Below are 15,054 nucleotides of genomic sequence, written 5' to 3' on the forward strand. Positions count from 1 at the left end.
TTCAAAAATCTAAAATTTTAAGTGAAAGTGTACTTATATAGGAAGATCTATTCCTAACCCCTCCCCCCAAACAAAACAACAAAATCAAACCTTTTGTCCTTTCCGTCTGAAAGAAACTCATCAAAAATGGAGAAAGGCATGCTGGGACCTATAGAAAGAGAAATGGGTTTTGGGAGTGTTTGATTCTTCAAGAAAACTATAGAAATGAATTAATGCTGTGTTGTTCGAAAGAAAAAGCACAACTGAAAAAGACAGTAATTCTGTATGTATGCATGTGTCTTGTGTGTGGGTACAGTCCACGCACATCAGTGAGTACATAAGTCTGAAGAGGACAGAGAGGAGCAACCCAGTCTGGAACTGCATAGCGTGTGCTGGGAACCCAACCTGGGTCCTCTGCAAGTAGCACACACTCCTAACCACTAAGGCATCTTTCTAGCCTCTGATTTGTTTTTATAATGAAAAAGTTAAGACATATAAAAATAGATACCATTTCATAATAATTACCTAAACATGCATGACTGTACTTCATCTATGTTCCCAGCAATGCTACTACTTCCCAAATCCAATCCGACATAGCCCTAAAGATCCAGAACATTTCATTTCATCTGTAAATATTTCAATATGTCTTTGTCTTTTAAAAGGTTCTTTTTTTTATTAACTAAGAAATAATATCTACGTAACTAATAATTTCTGAATAGTCAGTTCTATATTTTAGTACTGTTTACAACATTTTTAAAATGTGTTTGAATTGGCAATGCATAATGAGATCTGTATGTTGTCAATATTCCAAAGTCTCTAAAGCTTTCCCTCTGGACCTGGTGATACTCTCAGATGAAAGGATCTTGCCACCACAACTGACAACAACTGGAGTTCAAGTTCAGTCCCTGGAACTGACCTGACAGAGGATTTGACTCCTGAAAGCTGTCCTGACCTCTGCATCTCTCTCTCTCTCTCTCTGAGACAGGGTTTCTCTATAGTCCTGGAACTAGCTCTTGTAGACCAGGCTGGCTGCGAACTCACAGAGATCTGCCCACTTCTGCCCCCCAAGTACTGGGATTAAAGGCGTGCCCACCACCGCCCAGCAATATTCATGTTTTTAACACGTAAAACATTTCAGTATGTTCTTAAGTTTTTTGTTTAATATTTACATATGTGTGAGCAAGCATGTGGCAGTCAGAGAAAGACTTGTGGATGTCAGTTCTCTCCTTCTACCATGTGGGTCTCAAGTCACCGGACTTGGTGGCAAGGGCCTTTACTAGTTCTGACGTAATTTGTTACTTATATTTTTCATAGCTTACATTTTTTTGATAGCTTTTATATAACAACCATGCAAAAAGAAACTGAGAGGGAAAATGTATAATCTTTTTCAATGCAGCTTAAGAGATGGGAAGCCTAATATTTTTAACATATTTTTAGCAGAAAAGAAACCAATCTGGAGCTCGAGAGAAGACTCAGTGGTTAAGAGCACTGGCTGTTCTTCAAAAGGAGCCCAGTTGAGCCAGATTCGATTCCCAGCACCCACATGGTAACTCGCAACTCTCTGTAACTCCAGCTCAGACATTCTCATATATGCATGCAAAATAACCAATGCACATTTAAAAAATAAAATAAAACGCGTTAAAAAAAAAAAGAGCTAGTTGGTGGTGGTATACACCCTTAATCTCAGCACATGGAGATGGAGGCAGCGGCAGGCGAATCTCTATGAGTTTGAGACTAGCATGGTACACAGGGCAAATTCTACACAGGGAAACCCTGTATAAAAACAAACAAACAAACAAACCACCAGTCTGGGGCTGGAGAGATGGCTCAGAGGTTAAGAGCACACTACTTGACCTTCCAAAGGTCCTGAACTCGATTCCCAGCAACCACATGGTGGCTTACAAACATATATAATGAAATTTGGTAACATCTTCTGGCCTGCAGTCATACATGCAGGCAGAACACAGCATTCACAATAAAGACAAAGAGTCAATCTGAATGTTCAAGACCTAGCCTAGCCCTATTCAAGAATTCCTTCCCACACAGGGCTGGTTGCTGGTCCTGCTAACACTTGTCTAAGTGCATAGTATGAAAGTGGAGATTGAAAAATAATTATTTATTTTGCATGTGCATCAGTCTCTCTGTGCAGTCACATGTGTGTCTTCATGAGGTTGGGATAATCTTGCACACTGTGAAGACGTATGTTTCACCTCACCTGCCTAAGGCTCCTTCTGATTGGTTTAATAGAGTTTAACAGTTGATAGCTAAGCAGGACTTCCAGACAAGAGACAGAAACTCTGGAAAAGAATCTGAGGCAGGAGGTTTGCCATTCAGATGCAAGATGAAATCAGACATATTGTATCAGAAGTAACGAGCCACGTGGCAGAACATAGATTAATATAAACAGGATATTTAAGTTTTAGAGCTAGTTGGGAAAAAACCCAAGTTAGGGCCAAGCTTTCAGAATTGATAAGAAGTCTCTGTGTCATTACTCGGGAGCTGACACTCAAAGACCTGCTACATGAGGGTCAGTGGGGTCTGAGGAACAAACTCAGGTTGTTGGGCACGAGTGCCTGTCATTCTGTTGTCCCTAAACTAAGTATCTCAAAGTTGTTAGAAATCTTACGAAAATATTCTCTCAAATCACATATAATGAATTATATGTGCTTATAATGAGTTCCATTATTTAAAGACCAAATAAGACTCTATGCACACTCTGCCTTCTTTTACTATAATTAAGGTGGTGGCACACGCTTTTAATCCCAGTACTTGGGAGAGAGAGGCAGGCAGATTTTTGTGAGTCCAAGACCAGCCTGGTCTACAAGAGCTCCAGGACAGGCTCCAAAGCTACAGAGAAACCCTGTCTTGGAAACACACACACACATACACACACACACACGCACACACACACACACACACACACACACACACACACACACGAAAAGTGTTTACTGTTACATAACACATTTATTGCCAGTGTCCCTCCCAATGTGTCAAATACAGCTTACCTTTAGAGTCAGGCTGTTCTTGCAAAATGCTTTTAGGTGGTGAGGTTTCCCTGTGAAGAAATTTGTTTAAAAAAAGAAAATGTGCTTTCTTTTTAACAGAAGGAAGAGCCTTCTGTTTAAGAGACTGATCCCACCTGGTCCAAGGTGGCCTTAACTAACTACAGTGGGGATGGATGGTCGTGACCTGCTGCCTCCCAGGAGCTGGGACTACAAGCATCTATCACAGACTCAGCCAGATTGTTTCTTAAAGTTTGAGGACTTTCCCTTAAACATAATCTTGTTCATTCTAAGAGAAACTAATTATCCTACAGCTATTAATCCAAATTCTGTTGACAGGAGAACCATTACACATTGAAAATGTTCTAAATAAATTCACTAATACAAGAACTGCTAAGGTAGCCTACAAAATGGTGACCACCAAGTTTATAAACAAGAATGGCAGACATAAAGAAGACACACGAGTGTAAACAGCAGTTATTGTGTGTGTAAAGTTTTTGAGTTTTGATTTAATTGTATAAATTCAATGTACATAGCACCAGGTTCATATGGACATTTCACACAAGAATGTAATGTATTTTAAGTATGTATTGTTCTCCACTCCACCGCTTGTTTTCCTGAGATAAGGTCTTACTGTGTAGGCTAGACTGCCTTAGCCGCCTGAGTACTACCACTTTTATTCTTTGTGGGGGACAGGGCCTTATGTATCCCAGGCCAATCTCAAAGGCTACTAGCTTTGAATTCCTGACTCGCTGCTTTCATCTACGTAGGGTTACAGCATGTACCAAGGAACAGACAGTACCATATATTCTTTCATTAGCACAAAACCTTATGTTAAAATTTGCAAAACTCATGTCTCAGTACTGTCAAGAAATGGAGGAGCCTTCAAGTCACCAGAGCCCACAGTGTGTCCTATTGTCTGTGAGCACCATGCCTTCCACCAGAGTGGTCTTACCTGGGATGAGAGCTTGGTGGGCAGACAGAGTGGGACAGAGACACTCCCAGCATTTCCTGAGGCTGTGAAGCAATCTGCAGTCTGGCTGCCTCCTCTGTAGGCACCTTCTCTTCTTGCTGCTTACATTAACATAAATAAAACCAATGTCCCTCTCTTACAGAAAATGCTATTTTTACACTCTAGTGCTAACATTTGCTTTATCACCTTCTTCTAGACATCTGCCAACCACATCAGATGCCAGTACCATAAAAGCACTCCAATAATCTAGGGTCCTAGTCAAATTGGTACTTTATAGTCAACTGAGCAGTGGTAAGTATATATTGAATTTTAAAAACTAACCCCATTTTAACAGATCATGACTAAAAATAGAATTAATAAGAATATAATCGAGAAGTCAGTGAATTACATCACTTATTTTACGTGTCATAAATCCCATTTGAAACCACTTGTTAAACTACTTTCCAGCTAGTAGTAACTAAAAAACTACCAAAAAAAAAAAGGTATTTTTTAGGTTGGGCATGTAGATCGAATATAGAATTCTTGACAGGTATGCATGGGTTTTCTGTAATAAAAAAAATAGCAAAATTTTTTACCTGGTCCCCAGCTCTTTCCTGTTGAATAGTCTGAATTTCCTTTAGCTTTCTCTCCATCTCCTCAATCTGTTTCTGCATTTCTTCCCTCTTCTTTGCACTGGTCAGCAGTTCGGCTGCAAACAGTGAAGTTAGCTGAGACATTGCCCCCTCACAACAATCCCTCCTGGAAAGACTGCCTCCGGCTCACAGCCTCATTAACACTGATGAAAATGGAACAGGGGAAGCGAGGCCTCAATTTGAGGTGGGGATCCATTCTTTGATGTATGTAATCAGGAAAAAAAGCAGCACCTGTCACGCACAAGTGCAACGGATAATAGGTTCTGATGATACCGAGTCTTTGCCCACATGATGCTAACACCCATTTATGGCAGAAACACACAAAGAAATAGGAAAATCATTTAGCATTCTAAGCTAGCTTGGACTACAAAGCAAAAGTTTCTCAAAAGCACTAAAGGTATTTATACATAAAACAGGGCAGGGGATATAGCTTAATTGGTAGAGTGCTTGCATATCACAACCCTAGAACTGTAGTACTTAGGAGGTAGAGGCAGGACGCTCCAAAATCAAAAATCCTCAAATACACAGTAAGCTCAAGGCCAGCCAAAGTTACATAAGTCTATTTCTCAAACAAATAAGCAAGCAAAGAAACCATCAAAGTGTGTGGGGGGATGCAAGGGGGCAACACACAGGACTGAGGCTGTGGCCCACTGATAGAGCACTTAGTCTGTAGTACAAGCTCAGTCATCAGTACAGCACCAAATAGGGGGTGATGTAAAACTGCATATAGTGGATGAAGGTATGAAGGTCATGGCTATTAAAGACCAGTGACCAGGAATTATTTTGATAAAGTGCCGTGATAAAGCTAAAACCTGAATGATGAAAGTCACACAAGACCTGGGCAAAGTTTGTTCACACAGGAAGACTCAAAGGAAAGCCAGCTTGCTTGGCGCACAGGAAGAAAATGCCTCAGAGAACACTGGGCAATGAAGAAGACCGGCTATCCTTTCAAGGAAGTCTAGGGATGGGAGGACGGCTCAGTGGTAGAGAGCGTGCCAAGCTCAGTGGGTAAGTCTTTGTCATCCCAAGATAATACAATCCTGACGACCTGAGTTCACTCTCCAGAACCCACCTAAAGGTAGAGAAACAATTAAATGATGTCATCTTCTGTATCCCGAGTGCTTGTATATGGTCCCCTCCCCTGAACAATGAATGAGTAAGTTGTTGATTTTTTTTTAAAAAAGAAAAATAATTTGTTCTTTGGTGAAGTAGGAAGATGAGCTAATGGCTCAAGAAGAACATGGGGATAATAAGGAACCTAAAAAACCATGGGAATCCATGTGCATAATGACAACAGTAGAAACAGAAAAATGCTGGAGGGAAGAAAACCTGTCCAGGCCAAACACTTGAGAAATGTACACAGTATTTCCAGAAAGAATGCCAGGGAGGGTGAATGGGTAGAGATGGCAAGTAAGACAGCAGATTTGACAGAGATACAAAATGAGATGCTTCAGTTCTTTCAATGAACTAAGGGAGAAAATCAGAGCTGCGGATGTAAGACTTGAAAATGTGAGAGCAGACTAAATTTATCCACACAAACTGTACTAACGCTCAGCTCGGGGATTTAATCAGCTGAGAATAAAATGCATTCCATCACACTTTGATATAGCAGGTATGAACTAGAAGTTTTCCTTAGAAAAATAATTTTACCTAGGTACCTCCTCCTTATTTAGTCCTTGTTGACAGGCTCTTTGGGGGTTTTCTGTGCCACAGACTGACTGACTGACCCCAGGTCTTCACAAACGCACGCTTAGTACCAAGTTTCGCCTTCCAGCTCAGTTCCTATTTTAAAAACTGTGTATTATTACTGTGTGTGTGATGTGCCTGCACAGGAGACATCAGTTCCCTCTTTCCACCTTTATGAGGTCCTAGGGGTCAAACTCAGGTCACCAGGCTTGTGCAGCAAGTTCCTTTACCCAGTAACCATCGTACCAAGCCCCAGTTCCTGTTTTTATTTTATCTCTTTAACACTTATGTATAAGGGTGTTTTGCCTGCATATACCTGTGTACTACTTGTGTACCTGGTGCCAGAGGCCAGAAGAGGGTGTCAGATCCCAGGCACCAGAGTTAAGATAACTGTGTTCTGATGTGTGTGCTAGGTAGAGAACCCGGGTCCGCTTAAGAGCAGCTAATGCCCTGGACTCTTGAACCATTTCTCCAGTCCTTCAGCTATTGATTTTAAAAAGGCCACACTCAGCCTGGTATAGTGGAACACACTTTTAGTCTCAGCACCCGAGAGGCTGAGGTCAGCCTGGTCTACACAGTGAGATGACACCCTGTCACAAAAACAAAAAGGCCTCATGCAGCTGGCCCCTTGCTTTGCAACCATGTCTCCTTCCCACATTGGCACATAGAGCCCATTCTTCAATATATCATTTGAGATTTATTATCCTCTTGTGCTAGTGCCCTAAAGTCTGCAATATTCTCTTTCCTATTTGTCAGTTTACTCTGTCCCTCCTAACACCCGAACTATTATGGAATAACCCTTCTGTATATTGTGTAGATACATGCCTCTATGATTGGTTTAATAAATAAGCTGACTAGCCAGTAGCTGAGCAGGATAAAGTTAGGTGGGAAAGCCAAACTGAGAGTGATGGGATGAGGAAGGATGGGTCTGAGGAGTCGCCAGCAAACCTCTGAGGAGGCAGAACATATAGAAAATGAGGTAGCAAGGCATGAGCCACATGGTAAAACATGGATAAGAAATATGGATTAATTTAAATGTAAGAGTTAGCAACAAGTCTGAGCTACCGGCCGAGCATCTGTAATTAATATTAAGCCTCTGAGAGTTTATTTCAGAGTGGCTGCTGGAGAGAAAAGCCCCACCCACACTGAAGAGACTGCTCCAGAGCAGGAACTGCTTTCTGTTCCCCTCAATTTCCAAATCTTCCATTAATTTCAGAATGAGATAAATGAAAACAATAATATAAGTAACTCTGTAAGTGACTGAATATGTAAATATAAATAAACTGCCAGAGAAATTGAGGCTGAGCATTTCGGCCAACACTAAGAATGGTAAGGTACCTAAGGAGGAGCGCACCTGCATGCACACCGGGTCACGGCTGCCTGCTTTTGTGGCGAAATGGGTGCCCCTGCAGTCTGACCACCTTTTCTTCTTTTACTCTAGGGCACAGACTCTGTTTTCTCCAACAAGAGGTTTTCTAGGAAGCAGCAATGGTAGCTCAGCATGTATACAGCATACATCACACAAAGGTACAAGTAATGGAGGCAATCTCTCTTAGACTTGAAAAGAGTTACTTCTTACAACAACGCACACACCTTCCCTTTGCTCTTTCAGTTTCTTCCGGAACACTTCAGCTCGGATCTCCTCGAAGGAGAACTCCCCGACTCCAGCATAAACCTTTTCCTTACAGTACATCACCTTCTCCTTCCTCTCTTCAGGCCCTTGCTGGTGACTCTGAACCCTCTGCAGGGGGTCTCCGTCCTCCTTCCCAGGCTTCCTGGTACTGAGGACGTGGTTGATACTAGGTTCAATTTTACACGGTGTCCTAAGGAAGTGAAACAATTATCATTCACCACAAAGTCAAATGAGTTATTTATTTTTGAGACAGGGTTTCTCTGTAGCTTTGGAGCCTGTTCTGGAACTACCTCTTGTAAACCAGGCTGGCCTCAAACTCAGAGATCCGCCTGCCTCTGCCTCCCCGGTGCTGGGATTAAAGGCATGCACCACTACCAAATGAGTTATTTCTTATGTATTTTGCCCAAACAGACGGACAATGCCTTGGGACTATATGTGATTCTTTCCTGAAACAAAAACAAAGAAACAAAGAAAATTAAGACTTTAAAACGGGACTAAAAATAACCCACAAAAATTGCCAGTTATTACATTCTAGAGCTCAGTGGCACAGCGTGTGCTTACACTGATCAAGACAGAGTCTGGCCCAACTCTAGGGTGGAGAGGTGTGAGTCCTGAGAACCACCCATGCCTTTAAGAAAATTACTAGTGACTTAGGGCCATCAAGTTCAAAAGCCCGAAACTTCTTAAACCATAAACCAGAAGAAAAAAAAAAAAAGCCTCTAGTTTTATAAGCTAGTTGGCTCAGATGTTTTTGACAAGGACAGAAAGTTAACACAGTTAGGTTTGAAAAATTTCGGCAAAGAATAGCTCTCTTCTTAACTTATGAAGAACAACCACAAATCATTAAGAAAAACCACCTGACTGGGCATGAGGGTGCTTGAGTGCTTGAGTAAAATCCTAGCATCTGAGCTGTCCTCTGACCTTCACATGCGCTCCTCCCCACCCCAGAAGCCAGAGTAGTGACACACGCCTAGAATTCTAACATTAGAAAGGCAAACGCAGGATCTCTGTGAGTTCAAGGCCAGCCTGGCCTACATAGCAAGTTTCAAGACACCCATGGTACATAGTGAGACCTGTCTTTAAAAAAAAAAAATCAAATTAAAAAACAATAGAATGGCATAAAGCTAAATATCAATTCTATAAAGGTTCCAATGGCTTCCATGGATTTATGTTTGGTTCAGGGAGAATTTTTGCTCAGAACTGCACTGGCTTTGCAATCCTACAGTACCTATCACACAGTGTGAGGGATAAATTAGCCAGCAGAGTCTGGCATGGTATTGTGGGCCTTTAATCTCAGCACTCAGAAGATAGACAGGTGGATCTCCATGAATTCACAGTTAGCATGGTCTACACAGAGACCGTCTCACATCTGAGCTACAAGAAAACCCTTACACTGAAACAGACTGGAACCTAGTACTAGAACTCACAACCTAAAGATGAGATGAAAGCTTGTGCTGATTATCTGTCATTTGCCCTAATTTTTCTTATAACAAAAATATTAGGGGGCTGGAGGGGGTTCAGCAGTAAAGGGCACTTGTTCTTGCAGAGGACCTGGGCTTGAATCCCAGCACCCACACGGTAGCTCACTGCAGTCCCAGCGAATCCAGCCCTCTTCTGGCCTCTGTGAACACCAGGCATGCATGTGGGACACACACACATCCAGGCAAAACACACAAACACACTAAAAAAAAATTAAATCTAAAAAACAAAAAAATATTTTTCAAAGTGTTAAGGATCAGGAAGGAGAAAAGAGACCCTTCTAATTACTGTCAGCAATGAAGCAGCATGTCTCACTTAACTGCAGGTCTGTCACCCCAATAGCCATAAACCTAATTATTAAGCTCATGGCAGTTGTTCGGCTCTAGTGTGCATACACAGTGAACACAAAGGAGACAGAGCTTTGTCTGTTTTTGCTTCCACCACAGATGCCATTGGAACCATGTAAGAGGTACCTACTATTTAAAAGTATGCGACTTTTGTTTACGTGGCATTTGTTTCTCTGTAAAGCTGTGATTCTGTGCCTGTCTAAAACACGGGATGGTCTAATAAAGAGCTGAATGGCCAATAGCGAGGCAGGAGCAAAGATAGGTGTGGCTGGCAGCAGAAAGGATAAACAGAAAGAGAAAGGAGGAAAAGAAGGATACTAGGGGCCAGTCACACAGCCAGCCACAGAGAAGAAGAAAAGTAAAATATACAGAAGGGAAAAAGGGAAAGCCTAAAGGCAACAGGTGGTCGGAATAATGTAAGTTAAAGGCTGGCAAAAAACAAGCCAAGCTAAGGCCAGGCGCTCCTAACTAAGAATAAGCCTCTGTGCGTGATTATTTGGGAGCTGGGTGGTGGACTCCCCCAAAGAGGAAAAAGAACAAAAATATCACACAACACCTCTACCAGCCTTAGTAATTCCCACAGCAAACGATCTGAAGGCACTCACATGACCGTCTGTTGAGCGCTCTCTTCCACATAGGGAGTAAAGCTGGGAAGCGAAGGGACCACGGCTGCTACAGAGGCTGAATTGCCATGAGGCTAAAAATGAAGAAAGAATTAAAATGATTATTCTATATACTATCACGAGTTATGCAGATAATCTCTAAACAGTAAAGAAGTTAAGTGATATTAAAATAGATATTAAGTTAAGTGATATTAAAATATGCTAAGGCATAGAAAGCTGAGGCAGGAGCCTGGAAAGCTGAAGAGCAGTCTGAGTTATAGAAGTTCAAGGTTAGGCTAAGCTAAATAGAGGCCAACTCAAACAAATAAACAAACAAAGCAAACAACAACAACAACAAACCAAGATAGATGAATCTGACATCTTCACTAGATTGGGCAATAGTCTGACTCCTTACCCTATATTCCAAGGGTCGGTCTGTGTTCCACGGGCCTGGTTGTAGCTCATTCTCTTTGCCCCTTGGGACGGGGGGTGCCTTCCACGGCTCGACTACAGGTTTAGGTAGCTCTGCCCTAGAAGTGCTGTCAGCGTTTTCATCAAAAACAGTGACCCTGCAGTTACTGCGCAGCTGCTGGGGAACTGCACTCTGGAACCCTCTGCTCTGACCCGGAGCTGGGAGAAACATAGGAACACATCATGTAAGAGCTTTGATTATCAACTTAGATGGATATAAGATATTCACAGTCTGCTCCAATTAAGGCGGATGCTTCTACCACAGCATCAAAACGAGATTAAAAAGATTATTTTTTCTTGAAAAACCTTAAATTGGGGTGAAGAGATGGCTCAGCAGTTAAGAGCAAATACTGCTCTTACACAGAGACCTGAGCTGAGTTCCTAGCGCCCAAATGGGGTGGCTCATAATCACTGTAACTCTAGGAACCCTCTTCTGGCCTCCACGGGTACCTGCACTCAACATGCACGTATCTAAACACAGACCCACAAACATACTAATACTTAAAAATAAATCTTAATAAAAGATAGTAATAAATTCTCAATGATCCAACTACTAACATTTTTATACATTTTGTCTTATTTTCTTTCCTTTGTCCCTTGTCCTAACACTTCCAGTCTTCTTTTTTTAAGATTTATCTTTACTATTTTTAATCATGTGTAGGGAGTGGGTTTGCACGCAGTACACACGTGCGTGTGCAGCTGCTTACAGAGGCCAGAGGCACTGGGTCCCCTGCAGCTAGACTTACACACGGCTGTGAGCTGCCTGGTGTGAGTGCTAGGAACAGAACTCAGGTCCTCTGGAAAAACAGCAAGTATATTTAACCCCCTAGCCTTTTCTCCCATCCCCTCTTCAGGTTTTTTGTCTTTATTTTCGAGACAGGGTCTCACTACATAGCTCTCACTACATAGCTCGCTTCAGCAACACATATACTAAAATTGGAACCATAAGAGAAGATTAGCATGGCCCCTGTGCAAGGATGACACGCAAATTTGTGAAGCGTTCCATATTTTAAAAAAAAGAAAAGAAAAGAAAATGACACATCTCAAATATCGGGTTTACTCAGTCACCAGACAAAACTGCCACCTTTGGCTTTCCTGCACCCTGTGATATTAGCTTTCTTTTGGCTTTTCTTTTTGCTACCTAGTATTCAGAAAACTAGGGCAGTGTCCACATGTATATTTATGTGTTGCCTTCTTACATAATCTGCCCACCGCAAGAGACTACGGGCTCTCCAAAACAACACTGAGCAAGCTCACCCTTCAGAGCACCTCCGACTCGGCTGATGGGCGCCTTCGCCATCTTCTTCCCTCTGCTCTTCAGTTCAGCTAGTGTGCTTCTCTGTGGTACAGAAGACCCCAAGACCTCCTCCTCCTCTTCATTCTCAAGTGCCAAGAGAGCTTGTCGGGACACTCGGGCCTGGAATTGTCTAAGGCATGACAAGGGACGATTGGCTTTTAATTGAAATGACCAATTCTCACACAACAAAAGCAGACTAGAGAAAACTGTGAACAACCGTCTAGGAGACTTGTTTTCTAAGAACAAGGACAGCAAGCTCAAGACATAAGGATGTCATAGCTAGATGACTCAGGGCCTGTGAAAACGTTCGTTTGACTCACTGAAAATACTCTAAAACTTATCATCAGATTGACCAGAGGATCAGCTAAGACTAGAAAATTGATGAGATTCATAGTTTACAGATTAAAAATAAGAATTTCAGAACTGTGGAAAGAGCAAATGAATATCCAAACGCCCTTCGCCTGGACCCACCAATGGCTAGCGAGTATCCTGCCACACCCGCCACCCCTCCACATACAGCTTTTATTACAAACCATATGGAAAATATACAACACATCTTACTTTAGCACAGTTGGCAGAAATTTGAAAACAAAACTTCTCTGCTGTTGCTGCTATCATTTTACAGTATACTGGAAAAGAAAGAAGTAAATAGATTGTGGTGCTCACTAGGATACAGTACAAGCTGCAGCCTCTGTCTCTCTCCCACTACTTCAATCTGAAACTCTAAACACATAAGAGGAGAACCCATGACTCTGAAGGGTTAACAAAGGCAAGAGAGCTGTGGCGGTGTGGAGCTGAGACCTTCTGCGCTGGTCTGTGCTGTTTTTGTTTTCTCTTGTGCTTATCTACTGTCATGGTGATTTGGGAAACCCTACAACTCCTTGAGAAATTCTATCTTTCTGACCAAAGGAACGGAAGCAGGGGATTCTGAGGGCCGGAAACTACTAGAAGAATAGCGGAGAGGAATACGCTCAAGATTGGGAACTACTAACTCCCCCATGCTCACTCCTGAGTTAAACACAAAGAATAGGCCTTGAGAACCAATTCTGACATGATCCACTACCCAGGTCTCACACTAGCCCAGCAGCACATGTAGGAGACAGACCAAACAGCACCACAAAGGACTTAAGGCTGAACTGGCCATACAACAACCACTGCCATAGGTTGTGTGACATCTGGAATTCAGTTGCCTAGGACAATGGACATCACCGCTCACTCTCCAGAGACTGTCACTGAACAGGATCCAGTACACTATCAGAATAAATGTTCTGCCTGCAACACATTCCTTCACACATAAATTAACAGGAAAATGTGGCTAATTCTCAAGGGAAAATAAATGACAAACACTGACTTCAAGACTGCCCACATACTGATGCTTTCAAAGCTTTTCATTTCTAAAAAATTATAATATTTTCAGATTTTAAAATAGTTATTATAACTATGACCATGAGATAAAAGTAAAAGCATTTAATTTTTAAATCTAATTTTTATTTTATGTGTATGGGTGTTTTGTCTGATGTATGCCTGTGTACCCCATGTGTCTGGTACCAGTGGAGGCCAGAAGAGGGTGTCAGGTCCTAGAATGTAAGTCACCATTGCTGCTAGGAACCAGAATAGACAGATACAAGACAAAAAGCTTAATTTGGGGCTGGAGAGATGGCTCAGAGGTAAAGAGCATTGACTGCTCTTCCAAAGGTCCTGAGTTCAAGTCCCAGCAACCACATGGTGGCTCACAACCATCTGTAATGGGGTCTGGTGCCCTCTTCTGGCCTGCAGGCATATACACAGACAGAATATTGAATACATAACAAATAAATAAATATTTTTTTAAAAAAAAGCTTAATTCATACAATGGAGTTTTTCAAAATTGAAATTTTTATTCTATTTGATAGTTAAAATAATAATTAATAAGGGCTTAGGTTCCATCTCCCAACACCATAAATTTAAATAAAAAAATAAAAACTACTTAATTGAGGAAAAAAACACTTTCAAATCATATATATTACAAAAGTCTTATATTTAGGACACATAAGGAATTCTTAAAAGCACAATTAAAGGAACTAAACTCAAAAACTAAACTCAAAAAATGCTGGAATAAAGGCCATTTTAAGCCTCTAACCCCAGCAATCAGAGGCAGAGGTAGAGGCAGAGGCAGGCAGATCTCAGTGAGTTTAAGGCCAGCCTGGTCTACAGAACGAGTTCCAGGACAGTCAAAGCTACACAGAGACACCCTATCTTGAAGCAAACAAACAAACCAACCAAAAGCTTACATACTGTGGCTGTTCTGTGAGGGTTAGGGAAGAACAGCACGAGAGCATTCCCTACAGGGTCCAGAATCAGTCCACACTTGAGAATGGTAAAACATGTAACCACACCCAAATGGGTTTACCATAAAACAAAAAGAAATCTTGAAAAGTCAAATGGTAACGAAGTAACTCAACAGAGCATTCTTTGGATATCTAATCAAGGGTTAAGGCGGACTCCAGAGAGACCGATTACCTGTGCTGGGACTGCAGTCTTTCCAGGGGCTCGGCCTTGCGTTCAATCCCTTCCTGGAACACTGCGTCTGCTCTCTTGAAGTTTTCTCTAGCTTCGTATTCTTCAGCCCATGAAATGTAGAATTGAGCAAGGGAGACACCAATCCCCTGGCTGTGTAAATAGCTGTACAAATCCAAGGGCTCATTGCACAGATGACCCTGGAACATAGCAAAAGTGGTAAGTCAGTCAGCCTCCTTCCACTTGTCAAACACCTGTGTGTGCTAAACACATACTAGGGAAACTATCTGTAATTCCTGCATTGAGAATATGTATTTATCTTATAATTATAATTATCCCAGTATTAAAATATACTAGAATAAGGACCCAAGAAAGGGACAAAAGTAAGAGATTGACTTGCAAGAAAAAAGGAAGGGAACAAAAGGCTTCAAACAGGCAACCTTTAGCTGACTGG

At 41.8% G+C, this 15,054-nt stretch overlaps 1 protein-coding gene and 1 non-coding gene across 3 annotated transcripts in view; one reads left to right on the forward strand and one right to left on the reverse strand.

Moving 5' to 3' along the window:
* Positions 1 to 15,054, reverse strand: part of Bub1b (BUB1 mitotic checkpoint serine/threonine kinase B) — a 49,882-nt gene that overhangs the window by 20,938 nt on the left and 13,890 nt on the right. The window contains exons 5-13 of one of the 2 annotated variants that reach the window (XM_048459601.3): positions 14,604 to 14,800; positions 12,065 to 12,234; positions 10,752 to 10,966; positions 10,340 to 10,431; positions 7,869 to 8,098; positions 4,533 to 4,645; positions 3,940 to 4,055; positions 2,988 to 3,037; positions 91 to 148 (exon numbers count right to left, since the gene is read on the reverse strand). In XM_048459601.3, the coding sequence (XP_048315558.3) occupies positions 91 to 148; positions 2,988 to 3,037; positions 3,940 to 4,055; positions 4,533 to 4,645; positions 7,869 to 8,098; positions 10,340 to 10,431; positions 10,752 to 10,966; positions 12,065 to 12,234; positions 14,604 to 14,800 (1,241 nt within the window). Of the gene's footprint in view, positions 1 to 90; positions 149 to 2,987; positions 3,038 to 3,939; positions 4,059 to 4,532; positions 4,646 to 7,868; positions 8,099 to 10,339; positions 10,432 to 10,751; positions 10,967 to 12,064; positions 12,235 to 14,603; positions 14,801 to 15,054 lie in introns of both variants that reach the window. The other variant, XM_048459600.3, reaches the window with a different exon arrangement.
* Positions 11,718 to 11,819, forward strand: LOC125416927 (U6 spliceosomal RNA). The gene has a single exon (XR_007237007.2). It is a non-coding gene; the product is annotated as a U6 spliceosomal RNA (small nuclear RNA).

This window comes from Myodes glareolus, chromosome 10 (genome assembly GCF_982192425.1).
Source record: "Myodes glareolus chromosome 10, mMyoGla1.1, whole genome shotgun sequence".
NCBI lineage: Eukaryota > Metazoa > Chordata > Mammalia > Rodentia > Cricetidae > Myodes > Myodes glareolus.